Source organism: Carcharodon carcharias, chromosome 19, assembly GCF_017639515.1.
Source record: "Carcharodon carcharias isolate sCarCar2 chromosome 19, sCarCar2.pri, whole genome shotgun sequence".
Taxonomy (NCBI): Eukaryota; Metazoa; Chordata; class Chondrichthyes; order Lamniformes; family Lamnidae; genus Carcharodon; species Carcharodon carcharias.
In genome coordinates this window covers 104,369,612-104,389,789 of record NC_054485.1, presented here as the reverse complement: position 1 = coordinate 104,389,789, position 20,178 = coordinate 104,369,612, and the positions used below count along the sequence as shown (strand labels likewise).

The window sequence follows — 20,178 nt, the reverse complement described above, 5'->3', positions numbered from 1 at the left end:
GTGGAGACAGTTGGAGGCTTACAGCTGCCTTTTGACCTCACATTGCCTCTGCCCTGCACACACAAAACTGCTGAGGTTATACCTACCACCACCCATTGAATATAAATTGTCATTGTATCACCGGCCTTTTCTAACAATAAAACCACTTTCATTGTATCAATTTTATTAGTAACAAACATATTGCTTGGCATCTGCTAGATAGGTGTCAGTTTTAACCCCACGTCTTGAATGGTCTATTCAAAAAGTGCAAATACACTCTATCAAAACTAGTACACATCAAAGCACCCAGACTAGCTGACTTTAATTAAGACATGCCCACAGATTAAACCTCTATTTTAAAAGAAAAATATTTTGCAATAATATAAACATTAATAACTTCATGATAGCCTCCTTGTTCTAGGCTACACCTCTGTCACCACCCCCCCAAAACTCTCTCCCCCTAACCAGAGGAAATAGGTTAAAGAGAGCAACTGTCAACTCCTTCAGTCATTTTAAACACCTCAATTAGGTCACCCCTTAATCCTCTAGACTTGAGGGAATACAAACAAGGCTAGTCTATTCAAGCTGCCCTCGTAACTTAACCCCCTTAAGCCCTGGTTTTATTCTGTTGAATCTGGGCTGCCACCTGCTCCAAGGCCAATAGATCCCTCCAGAGATGTGGTGCCCAGGACTGAACGCAATGTTCCAGAATCATTATCCTGCAGTCTATAGGCTGAGACTGATTGCAAGACTCCTTAACCACAGCCCCCAAGCTGCTGCAGGACACTTACGAGGGGTTTTCATCCATACTGGGAAGCATTGTCAAATACTTTCCGTAATCCTTTCTCTTTCCTCTCCGGCATGGGGAGGCCGGCACTCCCACCTTGTGATGATAGTAGCCATAGCAACTTGCCTATCAGGAAACCGGGCTTTTACGGAAGGTTACCACGGCTTCGAGGGATTTTGCCGCTGAAGGGATCCCAAAGGGGCCCACAGGCCTTATAACCGTCCCCACAATTCATGCTCCTGCTGAGGCCTTCGATTCTGCATTGAAATAGGAAAGAATTCCATCCTTGTGGAGCAAATTATTTTCCCTTGACAGTTCACACAATAAAACATCTTTCTAAATGATATAAAGATTAACATCTCCCTCCTCCTGAAGTTAGCGCCTATGCTGAGGGAAGGATCCATGTGACCTCTACTTTAGGAAGGACATCAAAGCCCTGCAGGGGTTACAAAGGGGATTTCCTCCCAGGGTTGAGGGTCTTCAGTTGTGTGGAGAAGCTGGAGAGGCTCGAGTTGTTCTCCTTCAATTGGAGAAGGTTGAAAGCCGATTTAACACAGGTGGCCAGAACCGTGAACGGTTTTGATGGAAGAAATAAAGAGAGACTGTCTTCTCTGCAGGAGGGCCAGTATAAGTAGAGAACATAGATTTGAGGTGGTTTGATTAATGGACCAGTGAGAGGTGAGGAGGCAATTTTAATGCTCAGTGAGTTGTTGCGAGCTGGAATTCGCCGTCTGAAAATGCGCTGGAAAGTAGTAACTTGAAAAGGGAATTACACAGAATCACAAAATCGTTACAGTGCAGGAGGCCACCATTCAGCCCATCTTGTCTGTAGCGGCTCTCTGAGCATTTTAATTTAGTGCCAATCTCCTGCCTTTTCCCCGTAAAACTGCACATTGTTTCTATTTAAATAACCATCCAATGCCCTCTTGAGTGCCTCAATTGAACCTGCCTCCACCACACTTCCAGGCAGTGCATTCCAAATCCTAACTACTTGCTGTGTGAAAAAAATTCTCTCACCTCACATTTGTTTCTTTTGCAAAACACTTTTAAACTGCGCCCTCTGGTTTGCGATCCATTTATGAGCTGGAATAGCTTCTCCCTATCTACTCTGTCCAGACTCCTCGTGATTTTGAAAACTTCAAGTCTCCTCTTAGCCTTCTCCTCCAATAGGAAAACAGCAGCAACTCCTCCAATCTTTCCTCATAACTGATATATCTCATTCCTAGAACAATTCTCGTAAACTTCTTCTGCACTCTCTCCAATATATACATTCTTCCTATAGTGTGGCATCCAGAACTGTACACAATACTCCAGCTGAGGCCTAACCAGTGTCTTGTATAAGTTCATCATAACCTCTCTGCTCTTGTACTCTATGCCCCTATTAATGAAGCCTAGAATACTGTATGCTTAAGGAACAGCTCTCTCTCTATCTGTCCTGCCATCTTAGATGACTTAAGTACATATACATCCAGGTCTCCATACTCCTGCACACCCTTTAGAATAGTATCCTTTATTTCACACTGTCTCTCCATGTTCTTTGTACCAAAGTGTATCATCTCATAAAGCTCCACATTGAACTTCATCCGCCAACTATCTGCCCGCTCCACCAATGTGTCAGTGCCCTTTTGAAGTTCTACACTGTCCTCCTCACAGTTTACAATTTTCCTAAATTTTGTGTCATCCGCAAATGTTGAAATTGTTCCCTGCACACCAAGATCTAGATAATTTAAATATATCAGGAAAAGCAAAGGTCCTTGGGGAACTCCACCACAAACCTTCTTCCAGCCCAGAAAATACCCATTACTTCCTGTTTGCTATCCCTCAGCCAATTTTGTATCCACGTTACTGCTGTCCCTTTTATTCCATATAACTTTCCTCACAAGTCTGTTGTGCGGCACTGTATCGAACGCCTTTTGGAAGTCCATATGCACCACATCAATGGCCTTGCCCTCATCAACCACCTCTGTCACCTCATCAAAATACTCCAACAAGTTAGGTAGACATGAGTTTCATTTAACAATTCCATGCTGAATCTTTCGAATCATTCCACATTTTTCCATGTGACTATTAATTCTATCCCGAATTATTGTTTCTAGAAATTTCCCCACCACTGAAGTTGAACTGACTGGTCTGTAATTGCTGGGCAGTTCTTTTCAACCTTTTTTGAACAAGGGTGTATTGTTTGCAATTCTCCAGTCCCGAGTCCAGGGAACATTGGGAGATTATTGCCAGTGCCTCTGCAATTTCCACTCTCATTTCCTTCAATTTTTTTCCCTTTCCTATCTTTTCTGAACACCTTGTAACCAGGAATATTTAACACTGAGATCTGCCCTTCCTTAGGCCAGGTCTCCATTATCACCATATCATCATAATCCCACAAGGCAATCTGTGCCTTTAACTCCCCAATTTTATTAACTGTACTCCGTGCATTCACATACATGCAGCGTAACCCTATTTTAGACTTCATTACTTGCTCCCTTACTCTGACTCCATCTATTAACTTACTATTCTCTATTTTAGTGCTGTCTGTCTCTCCCAGCATTTCGTGCAACCTGGATTACGTTCTAATATTCTTTCCTGGTTCCCAAACCCCTGCTGGATTAGTTCAAACGCTCCCCAAAAGCACTAGCAAAACGACCCACAAGGAACTCAGTCCCAGCTACGTTGAGATGCAACCCATTCGGCTTCTACTGGTGAAATCTCCCCCAGAGCTAGTTCCAGTGTCCCAGGAATCTAAAGCCTACACCATCTTTCTAGCCATGCATTCATCTGTCTTATCTTCCTGTTTCTGTACTCCCTGTTTTATCCCCCGAACTCTCCCTGTTTTATCCCCCGAACTCTCCCTGTTTTAACTCCTGAACTCTCGCTGTTTAATCCCCCAAACTCTTGCTGTTTTATCCCCTGAACTCTCCCTGTTTTATCCCCCGAACTCCCCGTTTTAACTCCTGAACTCTCCCTGTTTTAACTCCCGAACTCTCCCTGTTTTATCCCCCGAACTCTCCCTGTTTTATCCCCCGAACTCTCCCTGTTTTATCCCCCGAACTCTCGCTGTTTTATCCCCCGAACTCTCGCTGTATTATCCCCTGAACTCTCGCTGTTTAATTCCCCCGAACTCTCGCTGTTTTATCTCCCGAACTCTCCCTGTTTTAACTCCTGAACTCTTGCTGTTTTATCCCCTGAACTCTCCCTGTTTTATCCCCCGAACTCCCCGTTTTAACTCCTGAACTCTCGCTGTTTTATCACCCGAACTCTCCCTGTTTTATCCCCCAAACTCTCGCTGTTTTATCACCCGAACTCTCGCTGTTTTATCACCCGAACTCTCCCTGTTTTATCTCTTGACCTCTCGCTGTTTTATCCAAGTAGGAAATTATTTTAAACAAAAACAGAATTACCTGGAAAAACTCAGCAGGTCTGGCAGCATCGGCGGAGAAGAAAAGAGTTGACGTTTCGAGTCCTCATGACCCTTGGAAATTATTTTAGTTGGTTCTACCTAATAAATCTTCCCCAAAATTACTTTTTTCTAAAGCTTATGAATAGAATAAACCTTAAATACTTACTAGATACTCACCAAACAGCTAGCATTTTCTCCAACAAATCAAATTGCTTCTTTCCTGCAATGTGTTTTTTATTCACTTCCCTTTTGAACCTAGCAGCACAGGTCCTCAGGCTGTATTTATTCTCTCCCTGCTCAGCCTTTCTCCCACAGTTCCGCCTCTCCGACTGCTCTTCCCAAAGGTGAGTGATGTAGGCCGTGCTCCCCAGGCTGCAATTATCTTCTCTCCGCTCTGTGTATCTCCCACAGGTCTGCCTCTCTGACTGCTCTTCCCAAAGAGAAGATGAATACTTTGAACAGGGTGTAAAAGCAGGGGTAAGAGGACTAATTGGATAGTTCTACTGAAGAGCAGGCAGAGACACGAAGGGCTGAATGGCCTACTCCCGTCCCGTATGATTCTATCCAGTATTTCATCCGGCTGGGCACTCTTCAGGAGTGAGCTTAGAAAAAGTGGGCTGTGATTGGGTTATCCAACCAGGATGGGCCACGCAGGCCTGGCACTGTGGATTGGCCTCCCATTTGAGAAGCTGTGCTGTTTGTTTCGGCCACGGGTAGTTGACCTGCAGTGGTAATTTAGACCATGGTTATCCATTTTAGTCGGAAGAATAAAAAGACGACTTATTATTTATATAGAGAGAAACTTCAGAATGCTTCCGTGTAGAGGGATCTGGGTATCCTCATGCATGAATCGCTGAAAGCTAGTATGCAGGTACAGCAGGTAATAAGGAAGGCAAATGGAATTTTGGCATTTATTGCTAAAAGAATAGAGTATAAAAATAGGGAAGTGTTGTTGCAACTGTACAAGGTATTGGTGAGACCGCACCTGGAGTACTGTGCACAGTTTTGGTCCCCTTACTTGAGGAAGGATGTAGTTGCATTGGAGACGGTTCAGAGGAGGTTCACTAAATTGATTCCAGAGATGCAGGGCTTGTCTTAGGAGGAGAGATTGAGCACTTTAGGTTTATACTTGCTAGAGTTTAGAAGGGTGAGAGGAGATCTATTTGAGGTATATAAGGTGCTAAAGGGGGTAGACAAAGTAGACGTGGAGCGGATGTTTCCCCTTGTGGGGCAGTCTAGTACGAGAGGCCGTAGTTTTAGGCTAAGGGGTGGTAGATTTAAATCAGAGATGAGGAGGAATTACTTTTCTGAAAGGGTTGTGAATCTGTGGAATTCACTACCTCAGAGTGCAGTGGATGCCGGGACGCTGACACCCCATTGAAGCTTTGAGCTGGCAGGCCTGTTTGGCTTAATACTGTCCTGAACCATCTGGTTGGCAAAGGGGTGCTTATACATGTTAACGTTTTCGATGACGAACTTCAGTTTCTAAGGGTCACTGTTTAAAACTAAGGGTTTGTCCATTTAAGACAGAGATGAGGACCAATTTTTTTCTCTCAAGGTTGGCAAGCAGGCAGATAGGGAATGGGTGACTGAGAGGTATTTGGAACTTTCTTCCTCAAAAGGTGGTGGAAGCAGAGTCCTTGTATATTTTTAAGGCAAAGATAGATAGATTCTTGATAAACAAGAAGGTGAAAGGTTATTGGGGGAATCCGGGGTTGAGGTTACAATCAGGTCAGCCATGATCTTATTGAATGGCAGAGCAGGCTCGAGGGGCTGAGAGGCCTACTCCTGCTCCCAATTTGTACGTTAGTAGATAGATTGGAGAGGCTGGGACTGTTTTTCTTAGAATTAAGGTTGAGAGATTTGATAGAGGTATACAAAATCATGAGGGGTCTGGACAGAGTAGGTCAGGAGAAACTGTTCCCATTGGTAGAAGGATCAAGAATCAGAGGGCACAGATTTAAGGTGATTAGAAAAGAAGCAATGACAACATGAGAAACATTTTCATACAGCACGTGGTTAGGATCTGGAATGCACGGCCTGAGTGTGTGGTGGAAGCAAGTTCAATCAAGGGGGACTTGGATCATTATCTGAAAAGGAGGAATGTGCAGGGCTACAGGGAGAAGGTGGGGAAGCGGCACTAGGTCAATTACTCCTATGAAGATCCAGCACAGACACGAGGGGCCAAATGGCCTATTTCCATGCTGTAACCATTCTGTGATATGCCATCTTCAACACAGCAAAACATCCCAGTGGGCTTCACAGAAGTGTCATCAGGTAACATCTGATAACTCGGAGAGGGGCCCAAAACGTTTGGTCAAAGAGATTGGTTTTAAGGAGCATCTTACAGGAGGGAGGGGCGGAGAGGCTTAGGGGGGGATTTCCAGAGCTCAGGGCCTCAGCAGCTGAAGGTCCAACTGCCAATGGTGGAGCAACTAAAACGAGGGATGCTGAAGCAGCCTGAATTAGAGGAGTGCAGGTATCTCAGAGGCTGGAGAGATTATAGAGATGGGGAGAGGTGAGACCAGGGAGAGATCTGAAAAGGAAGGTGAGAAGTTTGAAAGGTGAAATATTGCTGGACCGTGAGCCAACTTAGGTCAACGAGCCCTCTTATTTTAATACAAGATCAGAGCAGGAATGTGCACAGGACATTTGTAGTAGTAATACCACATGAGCGGTTTCCAATGCACTTCGATGGGAACAGGAGTTGGTGTTGAGCTTGTTCTGGGAATGTGGAGAGTCCAGGCCTAAGGTGGTGTTCATAGTGCTTGGTTATACCACTGAGGAGTTTGCTGTGCCACTTAAGGGGCATTAAGAGTCAACAGTGCAGTGTCGGACTGGAGTTGCATTTGGACCAGACTGGCTGGGGAAGGGGGCTGCTTCCCTTCCCTCAGGTGCATTAGTTAGATTTTAACAACAACCTGGCCTCTTTGAGACCTCTGGATCTTTCCAGTGCCAGCCCTGAAAAAAGAACAGCTTCATTGAAATTCACAGCTAGCTACACTGTGGGTCGAACACTCTGGGTTACAAGTTCAGGAGCAGAGGCACCACATTATCCTCCTTGTGTGTCAGTTCTGGCTCAGTGTGTAGCAGTCTCACCTCGGAATCAAGGAATGAGTTCAAGCCCCAGAGACCTGAGCAGATGACCCAAGGCTGAAACTGCCATTGTAGTTGAGAGAGAGCATGGCAATGCCACAGGTTATGTCTCTCTGATGAGACGTTAAACTCAGGCACTGTCCCTCAGCTGCGCTTTCGATGGGAGGCTCCCCCAGCCAGTATTTACATCCCTCAATCTGAACCACTAAAAAGAATGAGAGAGATGATCTGGTGATTATTCAATGCTGTCTGTGGGAGCTTGATGTGTGTAAATTGGTTGTGATGCCTCCTGCATTACATTCAGTGACCACACTTTTCTTTACCCCCTGTAGAGTGAAAGTTCACTTTCTGAACCTGCCATTTTTAAAAAAACAAATTTTGTACTGAAGTTGAAGGTCAATTCGAAGACTAGAATGGTTTACTTCATCTTGGGAACCCCATGCTAGTGTTGAGCACTCCCACTTCAGATATTGTACAGTAAGCTTCCTTTTAACTATCAATCTCTACTGCAGTTGTATGGATTTTTATGTATTACTGTGGTGAGTGAAACACCTCAATTTACAGCCAATTTGTGGAATGTGTGAACTTATTCTCCACACAAGTTTAATGAATTCCAGTAACTTCCTTCTTATTATTCCTTGGCAGTTTGCTCCAGAGGACAGCGACTCTGGGGCAAGGAGATATCTCCTGCCATCTAACCTCTCTATCTGCTGCCTTTATACATGTCCACCGTCTGCCCATCTTGAATCACTTAACCAACTGAATCAAATCCAACCTCTTCACCTTTTAATTAAAACCTCAATCACAACAGCACTGAAGTTCAACAACATCCAGGACAAAGCAGCCTGCTTGATTGGGACCACATCCACCACCTTCAAAATTCACTCCCTCCACCACCGACGCACAGTGGCAGCAGAGTGTACCATCTACAAGATGCACTACAGTAACTCACCAAGGTTCCTTCCACTGTGCCTTCCAAACCTGCGGCCACTTACCCCCTGAAGGGACATGTGCAGAGGATGCATGGGAACACCACCACCTGGAAGTTCCCTTCCAAGCCACTCACCGTCCTAACTTGGAAGAATATCACCGTTCCTTCATTGTCGCTGGGTCAAAATCCTAGAATCCTAAATTGTTAATAGTACTGTGGATGTATTAACACCAGAATGGCTCCAGCAGTTCTAGAAGGTGGCTCACCACCATCTTCACAAGAGCAACTAGGTTAAGGCAATAAATGCTGGTCTTGCCAGCTCACATCTCAAGAAACAAAAAAACTTTCTGTCTGCATGTGTTGAAAATAAAGCGTCTCATCTCACAGAACCCCTTCTGGTTAATCAGAGTTCTGAAACACATTCTCCTTTGTGTCTTCAAACATTCTACACCACAGACAACTCTGGGCACAGCACTTTCAGGAGCATATTCAGAAGGGCAATGGAGAGGCTGGGTGACTTCAGTTACATAGAGAAACTGGGATTGTTCTGCTTCAAACAGTGAAGGTTGAGGGGAGATTTGATCAAGGTGTTTAAACCCTGAATGGTTTTTATAGAGTGGATGAAGAGAAACTGTTTTCACCAGAAGGACACTAATTTAAAGGGGGTTGGCTGGATGGGGGTGGGGGGGAGGGGTGGTGAAACAGTAGAAACTTTGCTTTTACACACAGCAATTTGTTGTAATCTGGAAGGCACTACCTGAAAGGGTGGTGGAAATGAAGCCACTAGCACTATTTAAAGGGAATCAGATAAACACTTCAAAGAGAAAAGAACAGACAGGATTATTCAAAGATCTGGCAGAGACAGATGAACTAAATGGCCTCCTGTGCTGTATCATTCCGATTTTATAACACTCCCCAAGTGTGGAAGTGATGGAACCAGGTAGCTTGAGAGTATTGCTCTTCATATTGCATTCAATGACTCTAGGAATACTGCCCAACCCCCTGTATGCCCTCTCATGCAAAACATGGGCATCTTTGAGTGATCATCAGTGCCTCAGTCAGTCCCTTTCATAGGTACCACTGCATAGTATAATGATGAATGGAGTCTCCCAACACCAAATCCACGACAGTGCTGCTCTCCACAACAAAGTACGTCTGGCTTCAACAAGCCCATTGGCTGGGAAGAGAATTAGAAACATTTCCTTGGCAGAACATGAGATAAATTTGACAACCCTGACCAAACACCTCTCAATCTCTGTACTGTGATCCAACTTGAGCTCATATGTCGACCCTCGCCCCAGACTGCACGTTACACTGAGCTCACGCTGTTTTCATATATCACAGTAATATCAAACGGACCATGTCAGTGCGAGATCCTGATAATTCTGTCAGGCCCCCGCCCGCCCCCATGGAACCTGGGTTTAATTGGGTGAGCTGAAGGACGGGGGAATGTTTCAATCTCCGTCTGTGGAATGTACGAGAAACAAAACTGTCTACAACATCAAACAACTCGGCGACGCCGAAGCTCCCTCGCTCACCATCAGAGTTTGTACACTCTGCCAAATAGGCGGATTAAAATACCAGCAAGTTTGATCTCTAACACCTTTATTATAAACGTCAACATTTTACATCGTGTTCAGAAATAAAAAAGTTATTTACACAAAAAACCAAACACACCAGAAATTTGCATAGTTCACAGGGTCAGACAGGAATAGTTACACACACTCTTGGCAACACCACACCGTTTAATTCTCACCGCTAGCCTCCACCTCTTGCATAACTTGCCATTTCATACCACAGTCTTTTGGTTTAAGGGCTGTAAACGTATCTGCTTTTTCAAGGCCCAGCACTTCTGCTGAATATTCCATGTCGCCCAGCATAGTGGGTGTCAACACCAATAAACACAACATGGCCCCAATTTAGCAGCCGGCATTGACCCAAATGCAGGCCTGGGAGAGCACAGCTGTCAGTGATGGTGATAGACCCTTTTATCCCCACATTCTGCCCCAAAATGTCCTGACTTCAACTGGGATAAGGAACTCTCTGTGGCACCAGCACACCACGTCCTGTGCCCTCTATAAAAGGAGGTAAATTTATTTCTTAAAGGAGAAGTGTAATTTAAAAGAAAGGAAATATTTGTACTCCCTTTAGTGAAGGACATTAAGGGGTGATATAATGGACATGTTTAACATGATTATGAAGTTGATAAGTTTGCATATCTGTCCACCCTATTCCCACTGGTGTGTGTATGTGGTGATGCAGGGGGTGGAGAGAAAATCAAGAACAAGGTATAAGCTTCAAATTAGAGGCAGGACAGTGATAGGTGACATCAGGAAGCTGTTTCTCAGTGAGAATCTGGAACTCTTCAGCATGAACACCCCTCCCCTGACCAAAATAAGCCACTGTGCTGGGCTCCATTTGAAAATGAGACATCTATAGATTATTAGTGAAGGATATCCAAAAATAAGAAACTTAGACAAATAAGAGTTAAGACATGGGCCAGCTACGATCGAACTGAGTGGCAGAACAGGTTTGCATGGCTGAAAGGCCTCCTCTCAATGGGATAGTTTGCTGAGCTCCAACTCCGCCTCCCCTGAGATGCGCTGGCTCTCCAGAAATTCCTCACCCAAGACGTTTCCCTGCAAACTGGTCACAGGAGGCAACTCCATGGAGGCAAAGTTTCAATACACCATAGGTGAAGAGGTTGAGGGACAGGAGAGAAGGCTAGGCAGAGCCTGTTTCAGATTGGCAAGGTTGACCTAAAGTTCTGACCAAGGTTAGGTCATGGAATGAGCAAGTGCTGACATTGAACAGTGGCAAGGCAACACTGTCACAGTCGATACACATGTTGGCAGGAAATAATACGTCAGGGTTGTCATGAATGGTGGGGCAAGGCAGAAGGGCATCTGGGCATTTACAGATTTTGGTAGTTAACCTGTCAAACGGTTATCGAACAGCAACAAACAGTGGATAGAATTCTACATTATATTCCGAGGCCAGCTCCAAGTGCAAGTTGGAAAGCACAGTGCCAAAGCTGTACGGAGCCCTGCTCTGGGCAAACCTCGAGTGTCATGTTGAACAAGATGTAATGGGAAACAGCGAAGGATTGTGCAAAACGGTGTCATGAGTCTGAAGAATTGAGTGACAAGGAAGGATTGGGGAACAAAAGGTGGGGGGGGGGGGGTTGAATGTAAAATAACAGTTTGCCTTTCTCAAGTGTTTTTAACCTCCCAATATACTTCACAGGGGTGATTATCAAGCAACATCTCACACTGAGCCAAGATATAAGTGACCGAATGTTTAGTCCAAGGGGTAAGGGTTTTAAGGGGTGGCTTATCGGAGAGAGTGGTGTAGACAGGCAGGAAAGAGGGGGAATTCCCCAGTTTAAGGTCTAGCTAAAGGCACAGCTGACAACTTGGAGGGAAGGGAAAAGATAAGACCAAACACGATTGCAAGGAAGAGGAATATAATTGAATCAGGGCACAGGTTCAAACCAGTGAAGAGAAAGTTTAGGGAAGATGCTAGGATGAATGTGACACCAAAGAATGATCAACATTTGGAATCGCCTCCTGGTCCCAAGTGAAAACCTTTGGCACATCATACCTGGTGGCCATGTTTGACCTGAATAGGTTCACCAAATTATAACAAGAGCATCTCAATTACTAAGCTAACTGCATTTTCCGGTTCCACCACACCCCAATCGAAAATATATTGTCAGAAAGTACGACATTTCAAAACTACAAGGTTACAAAACAATAGAAAAGGATATGAAGATATCAAATCACAAGAGAATTGTTCTACAATAATAGTCAAAAGGAAATGAAGATGGACCATATGAAATAGAGTCAAGTACAACAGGAATTTGACTTGCCAAAGTCTGGCCAAATTTGCAGGGAGGCACAAGTTTTATTTAAGTGCATCAATAAAATTGTCTTTAAACTGCCTCAACAGCCCTAGCTGATGACAGACAGTTTCTAAGTGCAATCTACAATCTCTTCCCGTCTTCTTTTCTTGGACTGTGACTGCGCCTCAACACACATAGATATGGGTGGAACAGTTTACTTTCAAGTATCTAGTCGATAAGGGCAAAAACAACAGAAACCAAGGGCTGGGGTTGTTTTAAACTGAACGTGTCACAAACAGGCCAAGATCGAAACTGGTGCCTTGAGTCACTGTGTGAAGAGGTCGCTTGCCTTCAGGCATGGTGGTTCCCATCATCCTAACATCTCTCAGAGATTCTTGCAGTAACAGCTTCAATGAGGCCCAGACTTAATTCAGACACAATTCCTGAGGATGGTCACACCAGTGTTAAAGAAAACCAAGTTGCAATCGCTTATTTACACCGGTATTGGGCTCACTTGCTTTATCAAACGTAGTAAGGTCGTGGGGTGTACCTGGTTTCTATTTAGGGCTCACAAAGCTGCTGCTGGACAATTGAAAATGGATTTAACTAGACAAACAGCGGCAGCTAGGTCACCTTATGACAGGAGAGGTTCGCAAAACCTCAAATTAAGGAAAAGGAATGTGAGAACAGCTCATGGCACCTTAGTTCCAGAAGTTAATACCCAGATTTAAAAAAAAACTAATTGAAAGATGAAACCTGCTGCTGCATCGCCGCATTCTCACCTGCAAAAAGAGTAACATTACTGTCACATTAGCTGTAACTTAAGTCGATGGTGCGAGTCGAACAGGCTGGCCCGTTAAGACTGGAAGTGGAATGGGGGTGGGGGGGAGTAGGTGGGATTAACAAAGGCATGAAGCAAAGCTTTTGACTTGAGTAGCTAGTTACAAGCAAAGTCAAATACAGACACGCAATAATGCTGATCATAACCTGATAAACTACAAACGAGGCAGCACCAGCTACTTTTGCTTGTTCACTCCATCAAAGAATAGAGCAACACAGGGGGTTGCCCATGGTGCCTGTGCTGGCTCTCTGATGGAGCTTTTTATTTAGTCCCACTGCCACTGTTTGACCAACCTTTCGGCCATCTGCCCTCAGATCCCTTTATATCGTTCAAATTTTACTCCTGCAAAGCACCTTGGGATGCTTTATGTTAAAGGTGCTATATAAATACAAGTTGTTGTTCCCCCCCCATAGCCCTGGTCAATTTTCCCTTCAAGTATTTACCCAATTCCCTCTGGCTCTTTTGCCAATTATCTTAAAGTTGAAACAAAAATAAAAATAGCTGGAAAAACTCAGCAGGTCTGACAGCATCTGCAGAGAGGAATACAGTTAACGTTTTGAGTCCGTATGACTCTTCATCAGAACTGAGGGAATATAGAATCTTAAAGTTGTCTCTTCTGGTTATCAACCCAGTGGCCACTGGCAACAGTCTCTCCTTATTTACTCTATCAGAATTCTTCATGATTTTGAACATCTATCGAATCTCCCCTTAAGCTTCTCTGCTCTAAGCACAACAATCCCAGCTTCTCCAGTCAAAGAACAACTGTTCCCAATAGCTGATGGTACAAGGATTGGGATTAGGCTCACTAGACCTATCAGCAATAGAGTTGGGACAGAAACAATCTCTGATTGGAGAAGATGGCAGTGTGAAGGTGAGCGGCTTCTGTTTGCTTTCACAGCCTGTGCTCTCTCTGAATGAGTGAGTGTGAGAGCACGAGCGAAAACACTAAGACTTGGTGTGAACCGGACAGGCACACACACACCCTGCCCTCCTCCCTCCCGAAAACCTACCCATAGAGCAGTCCAGGAAAGGAGAAAAACCCAGGCTGAAAGGCAACCCACTTCTGACCCCCACTTTTCATGTAAATTCCAAGGCCAGCAGTGTGTGCGCGCCATCAGAGATAACTGCCTGAAACCCAACTCCTTATCTCGGTCCCAGTCCGCACCCCTTCCCTGCTGACAAGGACTTGGGGCCTAGTATGTCTTTCTAGCTCTGCTTCTGAAGTGAAAAGTCAAAAAAGGTTTTCGTGGTTTACTCTCTTTTAAATCATCAATTTATTGCTTTGACATTGATTTTTTTTTCAAGATCGTATTTAATGTTGTGCCAAACCTTATCTTGTCGAAATTTGCTCATCAGCCCAAGTGAGAAAAAAAATTGAAATGCGGCCTCCTGCACAAAATAGTCATTCAAGCTTAATCTAACCGAATAGAACAGTCAAGAGGAGGCCTTCTCCATTGCCTACACAAGACCTTTAGAAAATAGGCAAAGGGCAGTAGCGCACCACGTTTAAGATAAAAGGATTCACTAAGGTGGATATGCAGAAATTAATAATCCAGATGAAGGCCGCTCCTAAAGCTAGGAGCGAAACCCAGGAAGCAGTTATTCCACAAACAGTGCAGAAAATCTGTAACTCTGTCCCCCAAAAAGCTGCATTGCTTATAATGTCAAAACCCTGACTGATGGATTTGTGTGGTAGCCTTGGCTCAGTGGGTAGCACTCACTCTCTTACCAGGGTGAGAAGATTGTGGGTTCAAGTCCCATGCTAGACATGGGAGCACAGAATCTGGGTCGACACTTCCAGTGCAGTAATGAGGGAGTGCTGCACTGTCAGAATGGGCTAATCTGTCTTTCAACACCATGGCCCCCATATGCCCGCTCAGGTGCATGAGAAAGGTCCCATGCCTCAGTTGGAAGAGCAGCAGGGGAGTTAAGCCCCTGACCAATATTTCAACTAAGACTGGAGCTGATTCTCTGCTCAGCATTGCGCTGCTGTTTGTTGGAGCCTGCCGTGTGCAAATTAGCTGTTTGTCCTACATTACAACAGTGACTGTACTTTAGGGGGGGAAAGAAGTGCTTCCTAAAGCTTCTTGGAATGCTCAGAGGCTGTGAAAGGAGTCACATAAATGCAACAACTGCACTTCCTCTTCTGCTGCCTTGTGAGGGACATGGAGCAAAGATAGGTAAATTGAGTCGAGAGACAGATCAGCCCCTATGAATGACAGGGCAAGGCCCGGGGATGGAGTGCCGTGAAGTGGCAAGGTCGGGGGAATCAATGACATCTTCCTGTTTCTAACTCTGAACTGCCGGCACTTGAGTTTTTTTTACTGGGGTAATTTTCGGCAGACGCAACAGAAGCACTGCCAAAGCTGGAACACAGCATGGACGCAATGCCTCCTGCCCAGCGACATCAGTGCAAGTCCAGCCAAGGGACTAACAACAGACATCCGAGTGCCAAGCCATTTATACCAATGGAGAATTTAAGAAAGCACTTTCATTCGACTTCAAAGAAACACACTAATGTTGACATTTTCATGTTACTTTACCTGAGCATGCCTCAGGAGTCCATGAGAATTTGAAACTTTTCATTTATAAAACTGGGGCAGGAAAAGCATTTTGCACAATCCTGGGCCAGCTCCAATTGAAATTTAGTCTGTTCTGAGAGTGTGTGAGACTGAGCACAAGAAAAACAAACAAAAAAAAAAATCAAAATTAAATAATAAATTATAAATATATATATTTATATATATTTTTTAAAAAATCACAACTTTAGGTTTATATACACTCAGGCCAATTAACAACTTTGGATGACATCACATTGGTGCCATGTTCTGTGACGAATCCATAATTGTAGTGGCTCAGGCAGGATTCATATCATGTGTTTGTGGATCTTCATACATCACCCCAGTAGCTTGGGAGTGTGGGGGCGGGGGCATGGGGATGGTGGGAGAAATCACGCTAATTATCCTTCCCATCCCTGGCTTACCACTTGTCAGAAATTGGCTGGGTGATTAGACTGGCTCTGTCCTTACTCTCTTTTTACTGGGAAATTTCCGACACTGCAAAACCTCAGCAACACTGACACTGCTGCAAATCCAACTGAGCGGCCCATCCCGCGTACACTTTTCTCCTACAATGATGCACCTGTACTCAAATGGAGAGGGTTCTGCAGGGCCTGTGCTTTGCAATGGGGAAAAGCAATACTTGGTGATTCAGAACACATGAAAGGAAACATAATCAAACTGTAAAATCCAAATTGTGCTGAGCTTCACATGGGACACAGGTGGGCACACATAATTATGTTAACAGAATGGCAACATAATAGAAACCCAATATCCTACGTACATTTCTTAACAGTGAAATTCCTATTCTGACCTACACACGGTCGTGGAAACAGAAACATATTAAACGGGGAACATACTCATTTAGAACATGTGAACAAGTTGGGGGTGATGGGCAGCCGCCGATTTATCAGTCTGGTGCTGTGGGAGGTTAGAAATCGGTTGCTGCCACCACAGAATTATTGGACAGGGTGAATTTAAAGCAATAAGATCTTTTTTAAAAAAAGGGTAACTATAACCAGGCCATTACATGCGTGAAACAGGACCCCGAGCTAATCAAACCAGGATTGCACGAAGGTTTTCTTGCGTCAGTACTGGAAAAGTACATTTTATATACACACATGCAGGTTACGGGGAAAAAGTCAAATTCGATAGCAACAACGTTCCAGCTTGTTGACCTGTTCTGTGATTCTTCAGTGTATACTACAGCAAGCTGTGCCCGAGCAGACCACCTGCATGAAGGTGCATTGCAATTAAACAAGTTCAGAGCACAAAACATGTTACATGGCGCAATTGGATTAAAGATAAATACAAGACTTGCATGCAACAGGTTATCATGGTGAACTGGATGAGCATCGCTTGCTTGGCTTTTCTCAGGAGAAATAAAAAGTACTGGTCCATGTTTCCAGAATTTCTCCAAGCTGGGTATTTAGGGGCTGAGGGGAGAACAGGCATGAGAATTTTTTTAGTCACATTTAAATTGCAAGCCATTAGTGCAAGTCTGCACCATCTTCCCTCGAACATGGGTTTCGCCATAACCAGAGGCTCATGTGGGGCCACAGCTCCAGGAACGTTAAAAGCAGCAGGTGTCGAGTTGCGCCTTTCCAAGGCGGGAGGATGGCAAGCTTGTCTTTGGTCCCCGCCTCCTTATAGAAACTTTAAGCCACCAGATCTCCCCACCGTGCCACCCCCCAACCACCCCCCCCACCCCCCGCCCCACCACCCCCCCTCCACCCAACACCACCACGCTGGTATAGAGTTTCATTCGTACCCTTAAAGCAGCAATCGTTGAAAGAGAAGTTTGCATGTGTTGGGCGGGGGAGGAGGGAGGAGAGGAGGCAGGAAGGGACAACAAATGAGGAACCTCTCCGGTCACTGCAAGGATCCTGCTCGCTTCTGGGCAGGAGAGATTGTAAATGGGGCGCAAAGCTGGGAAACGCCAGTACTACACCTCACCATCTTCTGTCGTGAGGTACAGAGGGTCTTTGTTGCTGGGCGTGGAAACAGGCAGCGGCTGGGGTCGCAGCCTCCTTGCGCTGGGCGCCCGGCTGGCGTTGCTGTGAGGGTGGTAGGAACTCGTGCTGTTGTCTTGGGGATGGCGGAGGGAGGGGGGCACTGATGAACTCTTGATCTGGATGATTCTGGTGTCCATCACCTCGCAGTCGATCTGCATCATCACCTCATAACCCCGCGTGGTGTTGTACAGGCTCTCTGAGGGAATAAGCAGCAGAGGAAGTGTTAGGCCTGGAGATATGCGAGAAAGAAAGCGCTGTGGGCCTTATCTCAGGCTAACAGGTAGAGGCGGCAGCCGCTCAGCCCTTCAACCACATCATTGCTAATTCGTATTTCAACTCTGTTTAGCCACCATGGTTCCATAACCCTCAATCCCAGTTCTGAAATTTTGAATATCACTGAAAAGAGAGACGAGTTGCCAAAATTTTTTTTGTTTTGGACTCATCAGGGCAAATGCAAGATTGCCAAATTTCATATGACCACAACAATTTATACTACAGAAGAAATCCCGCTCTCCTACCACCCCCCCCCACCTTAAATTGGTTGTGGTAATTATCATAGCATTCAGGATTGCTCAGCAAGTGCTAACCAACCGCAGAATCACATCTAACAGTAGATGCTTTGTTTTGGGTTTTGCAAACAAGGACTGGTTGACCTCCAGACTCAGGTTTTTCTGGAAAGGATTCCAGATTTCCACTGCTATCTATAGATATGGTCCATGTATCAGCTGCAGCTCAGATGGCAGCTCTCTTGCTTCTGAATCAGAAGGTAATGGGTTCAATCCCAATCCAGAGACTTGAGAACAAAAGAGGACACAAATAACATACCAGGAATGTTGGGTAACACAGGGTTTAGTGAGAGGGAGGAACTGAAAGAAATCAGTATTAGTAGGGAAATGATGTTGGAGAAGTTGATGGGAATGAAGGCCGATAAATCCCCAGGGCCTGATAATCTACATCCCAGAGTACTTAAGGAAGTGGCCCTAGAAATAATGGATGCATTGTTGGTCATCTTCTGAGATTCTGTAGCCTCTGGAACCAGTTCCTACAGATTGGAAGGTAGCTAATGTAACCCCGCTATTTAAAAAGGGAGATAGAGAGAAAACAGGGAATTATAGACCAGTCAGCCTGACGTTGGTAGTGGGGAAAATTCTAGAGTCAATTTTAAAAGATTTAATAGCTAAGCACTTGGAAAACTGGCAGAATCGGACGGAGTCAGCATGGATTTATGAAAGGGAAATCAGGCTTGACAAATCTATTGGAATTATTCGAGGATGTAACTAGTAGAGTTGATGAGGGGGAGCCAGTGGATGTGGTTTATTTGGACTTTCAGAAGGCTTCCGACAAAATCCCACATAAGAGATTAGCATGTAAATTAAAGCGCATGGGATTGGTGAGGGGGGCGGGGGGGGGGTTAATGTATTGAATTGGATAGAAAACTGGTTGGCAGACAGGAACCAAAGAGTAGGAATAAACAGATCTTTTTCCGAATGGCAGGTAGTGACTAGTGGGGTACCGCAGGGATTGGTGCTGGGACCCCAGCTATTCACAATATATATTAATGACTTACATGAGGGAATTAAATGTCCAATTTGCACATGACACAAAGCTGGGTGGGAAGGTAAGCTGTGGGGAGGATGCAGAGATGCTTCAGTGTGATTTGGACAAGCTGAGTGAGTGGGCAGATGCAGTATAATGTGGATAAATGTGAGGTTATCCACTTTGTATCAAAAACAGGAAGGCAGATTATTATCTGAATGGCTATAAATTGAGCGCGGGGAATGTGCAATAAGACCTGGGTGTCCTCATACACCAGTCGCTGAAGGTAAGCATGCAGGTACAGCAGGCGGTAAAGGCGGCAAATGGTATGTTGGCCTTCATAGCAAGAGGATTCGAGTACAGGAGCAGGAATGTCTTGCTGCAATTAGACAGGGCCTTGGTGAGACCACACCTGGAATATTGTGCGCAGATTTGTTCTCCTTATCTGAGGAAGGATGTTCTTGCTATGGAGGGAGTGCAGTGAAGGTTTACCAGACTGATTCCTGGGATGGCGGGATTGACATATGAGGAGAGATTGAGTCGGTTAGGATTATAGTCGCTGGAATTCAGCGTGCGCCACCTTTCAATAAGATCATGGCTGATCTGATTCTAACCTCAATTCCACATTCTCGCCTAGCCCTGATAACCTTTCACCCCCTTGCTTATCAAGAACCTAGTGTTGTAGGAACTTTTATGTCCAGTCAATTCAGGTCATAGGGGGTGAAATAGTGTTTAATGGAGGCATTAACAAGCTTTGCTTGAACTTTACTTACCCTACATTAAGGGACAGTTTCATCTTGCAACTCAATCGGGGGATGCTGGGAGGTTTGTTTGGGGTGGGGATGGTGAGAATATCAATGGCGACCCTTGCTGAATGGGTAAAAAGGCCTTTTTGGAATCTACAGATCATTTCATTCCCCCATCCCTTCATTCTCTAATAATCATAGAAACTTAACGGCACTGGAGGAAGCCATTCAGCTCATAATACCTGCGCTGGCTTTTAACCCGTTCGCCTGTCATTTCTCCATCTTCGAGTACTTGTCTAATTCTCTTATAAATTATTGATTGAATCAGCTTTGAGAGCATCTCTGATCCTGATATCAGTGAAAAAAAGTCCTCAAACCCCCCACTCTGGACCTTTTGCCAATGACTCGAAATCTGTGACTTCCAGTTATCGACCCACTTGCTCAAGGGAACAGC

At 44.9% G+C, this 20,178-nt stretch overlaps 1 protein-coding gene across 3 annotated transcripts in view; it reads right to left on the bottom strand.

The window, feature by feature from the left end:
- Window positions 1-13,339: 13,339 nt before the first annotated feature.
- atf6b (activating transcription factor 6 beta) overlaps window positions 13,340-20,178 on the bottom strand; it is a 109,050-nt gene continuing 102,211 nt past the window's right edge. For 2 of the 3 annotated variants that reach the window (XM_041212240.1, XM_041212242.1), the window contains 2 exons: window positions 17,384-17,638; window positions 13,340-16,863 (listed from right to left, as the gene is read on the bottom strand). In XM_041212240.1, the coding sequence (XP_041068174.1) occupies window positions 16,691-16,863; window positions 17,384-17,638 (428 nt within the window). In that variant the 3' untranslated portion in view covers window positions 13,340-16,690. The remainder of the gene's footprint in view (window positions 16,864-17,383; window positions 17,639-20,178) is intronic. The other variant, XM_041212241.1, reaches the window with a different exon arrangement.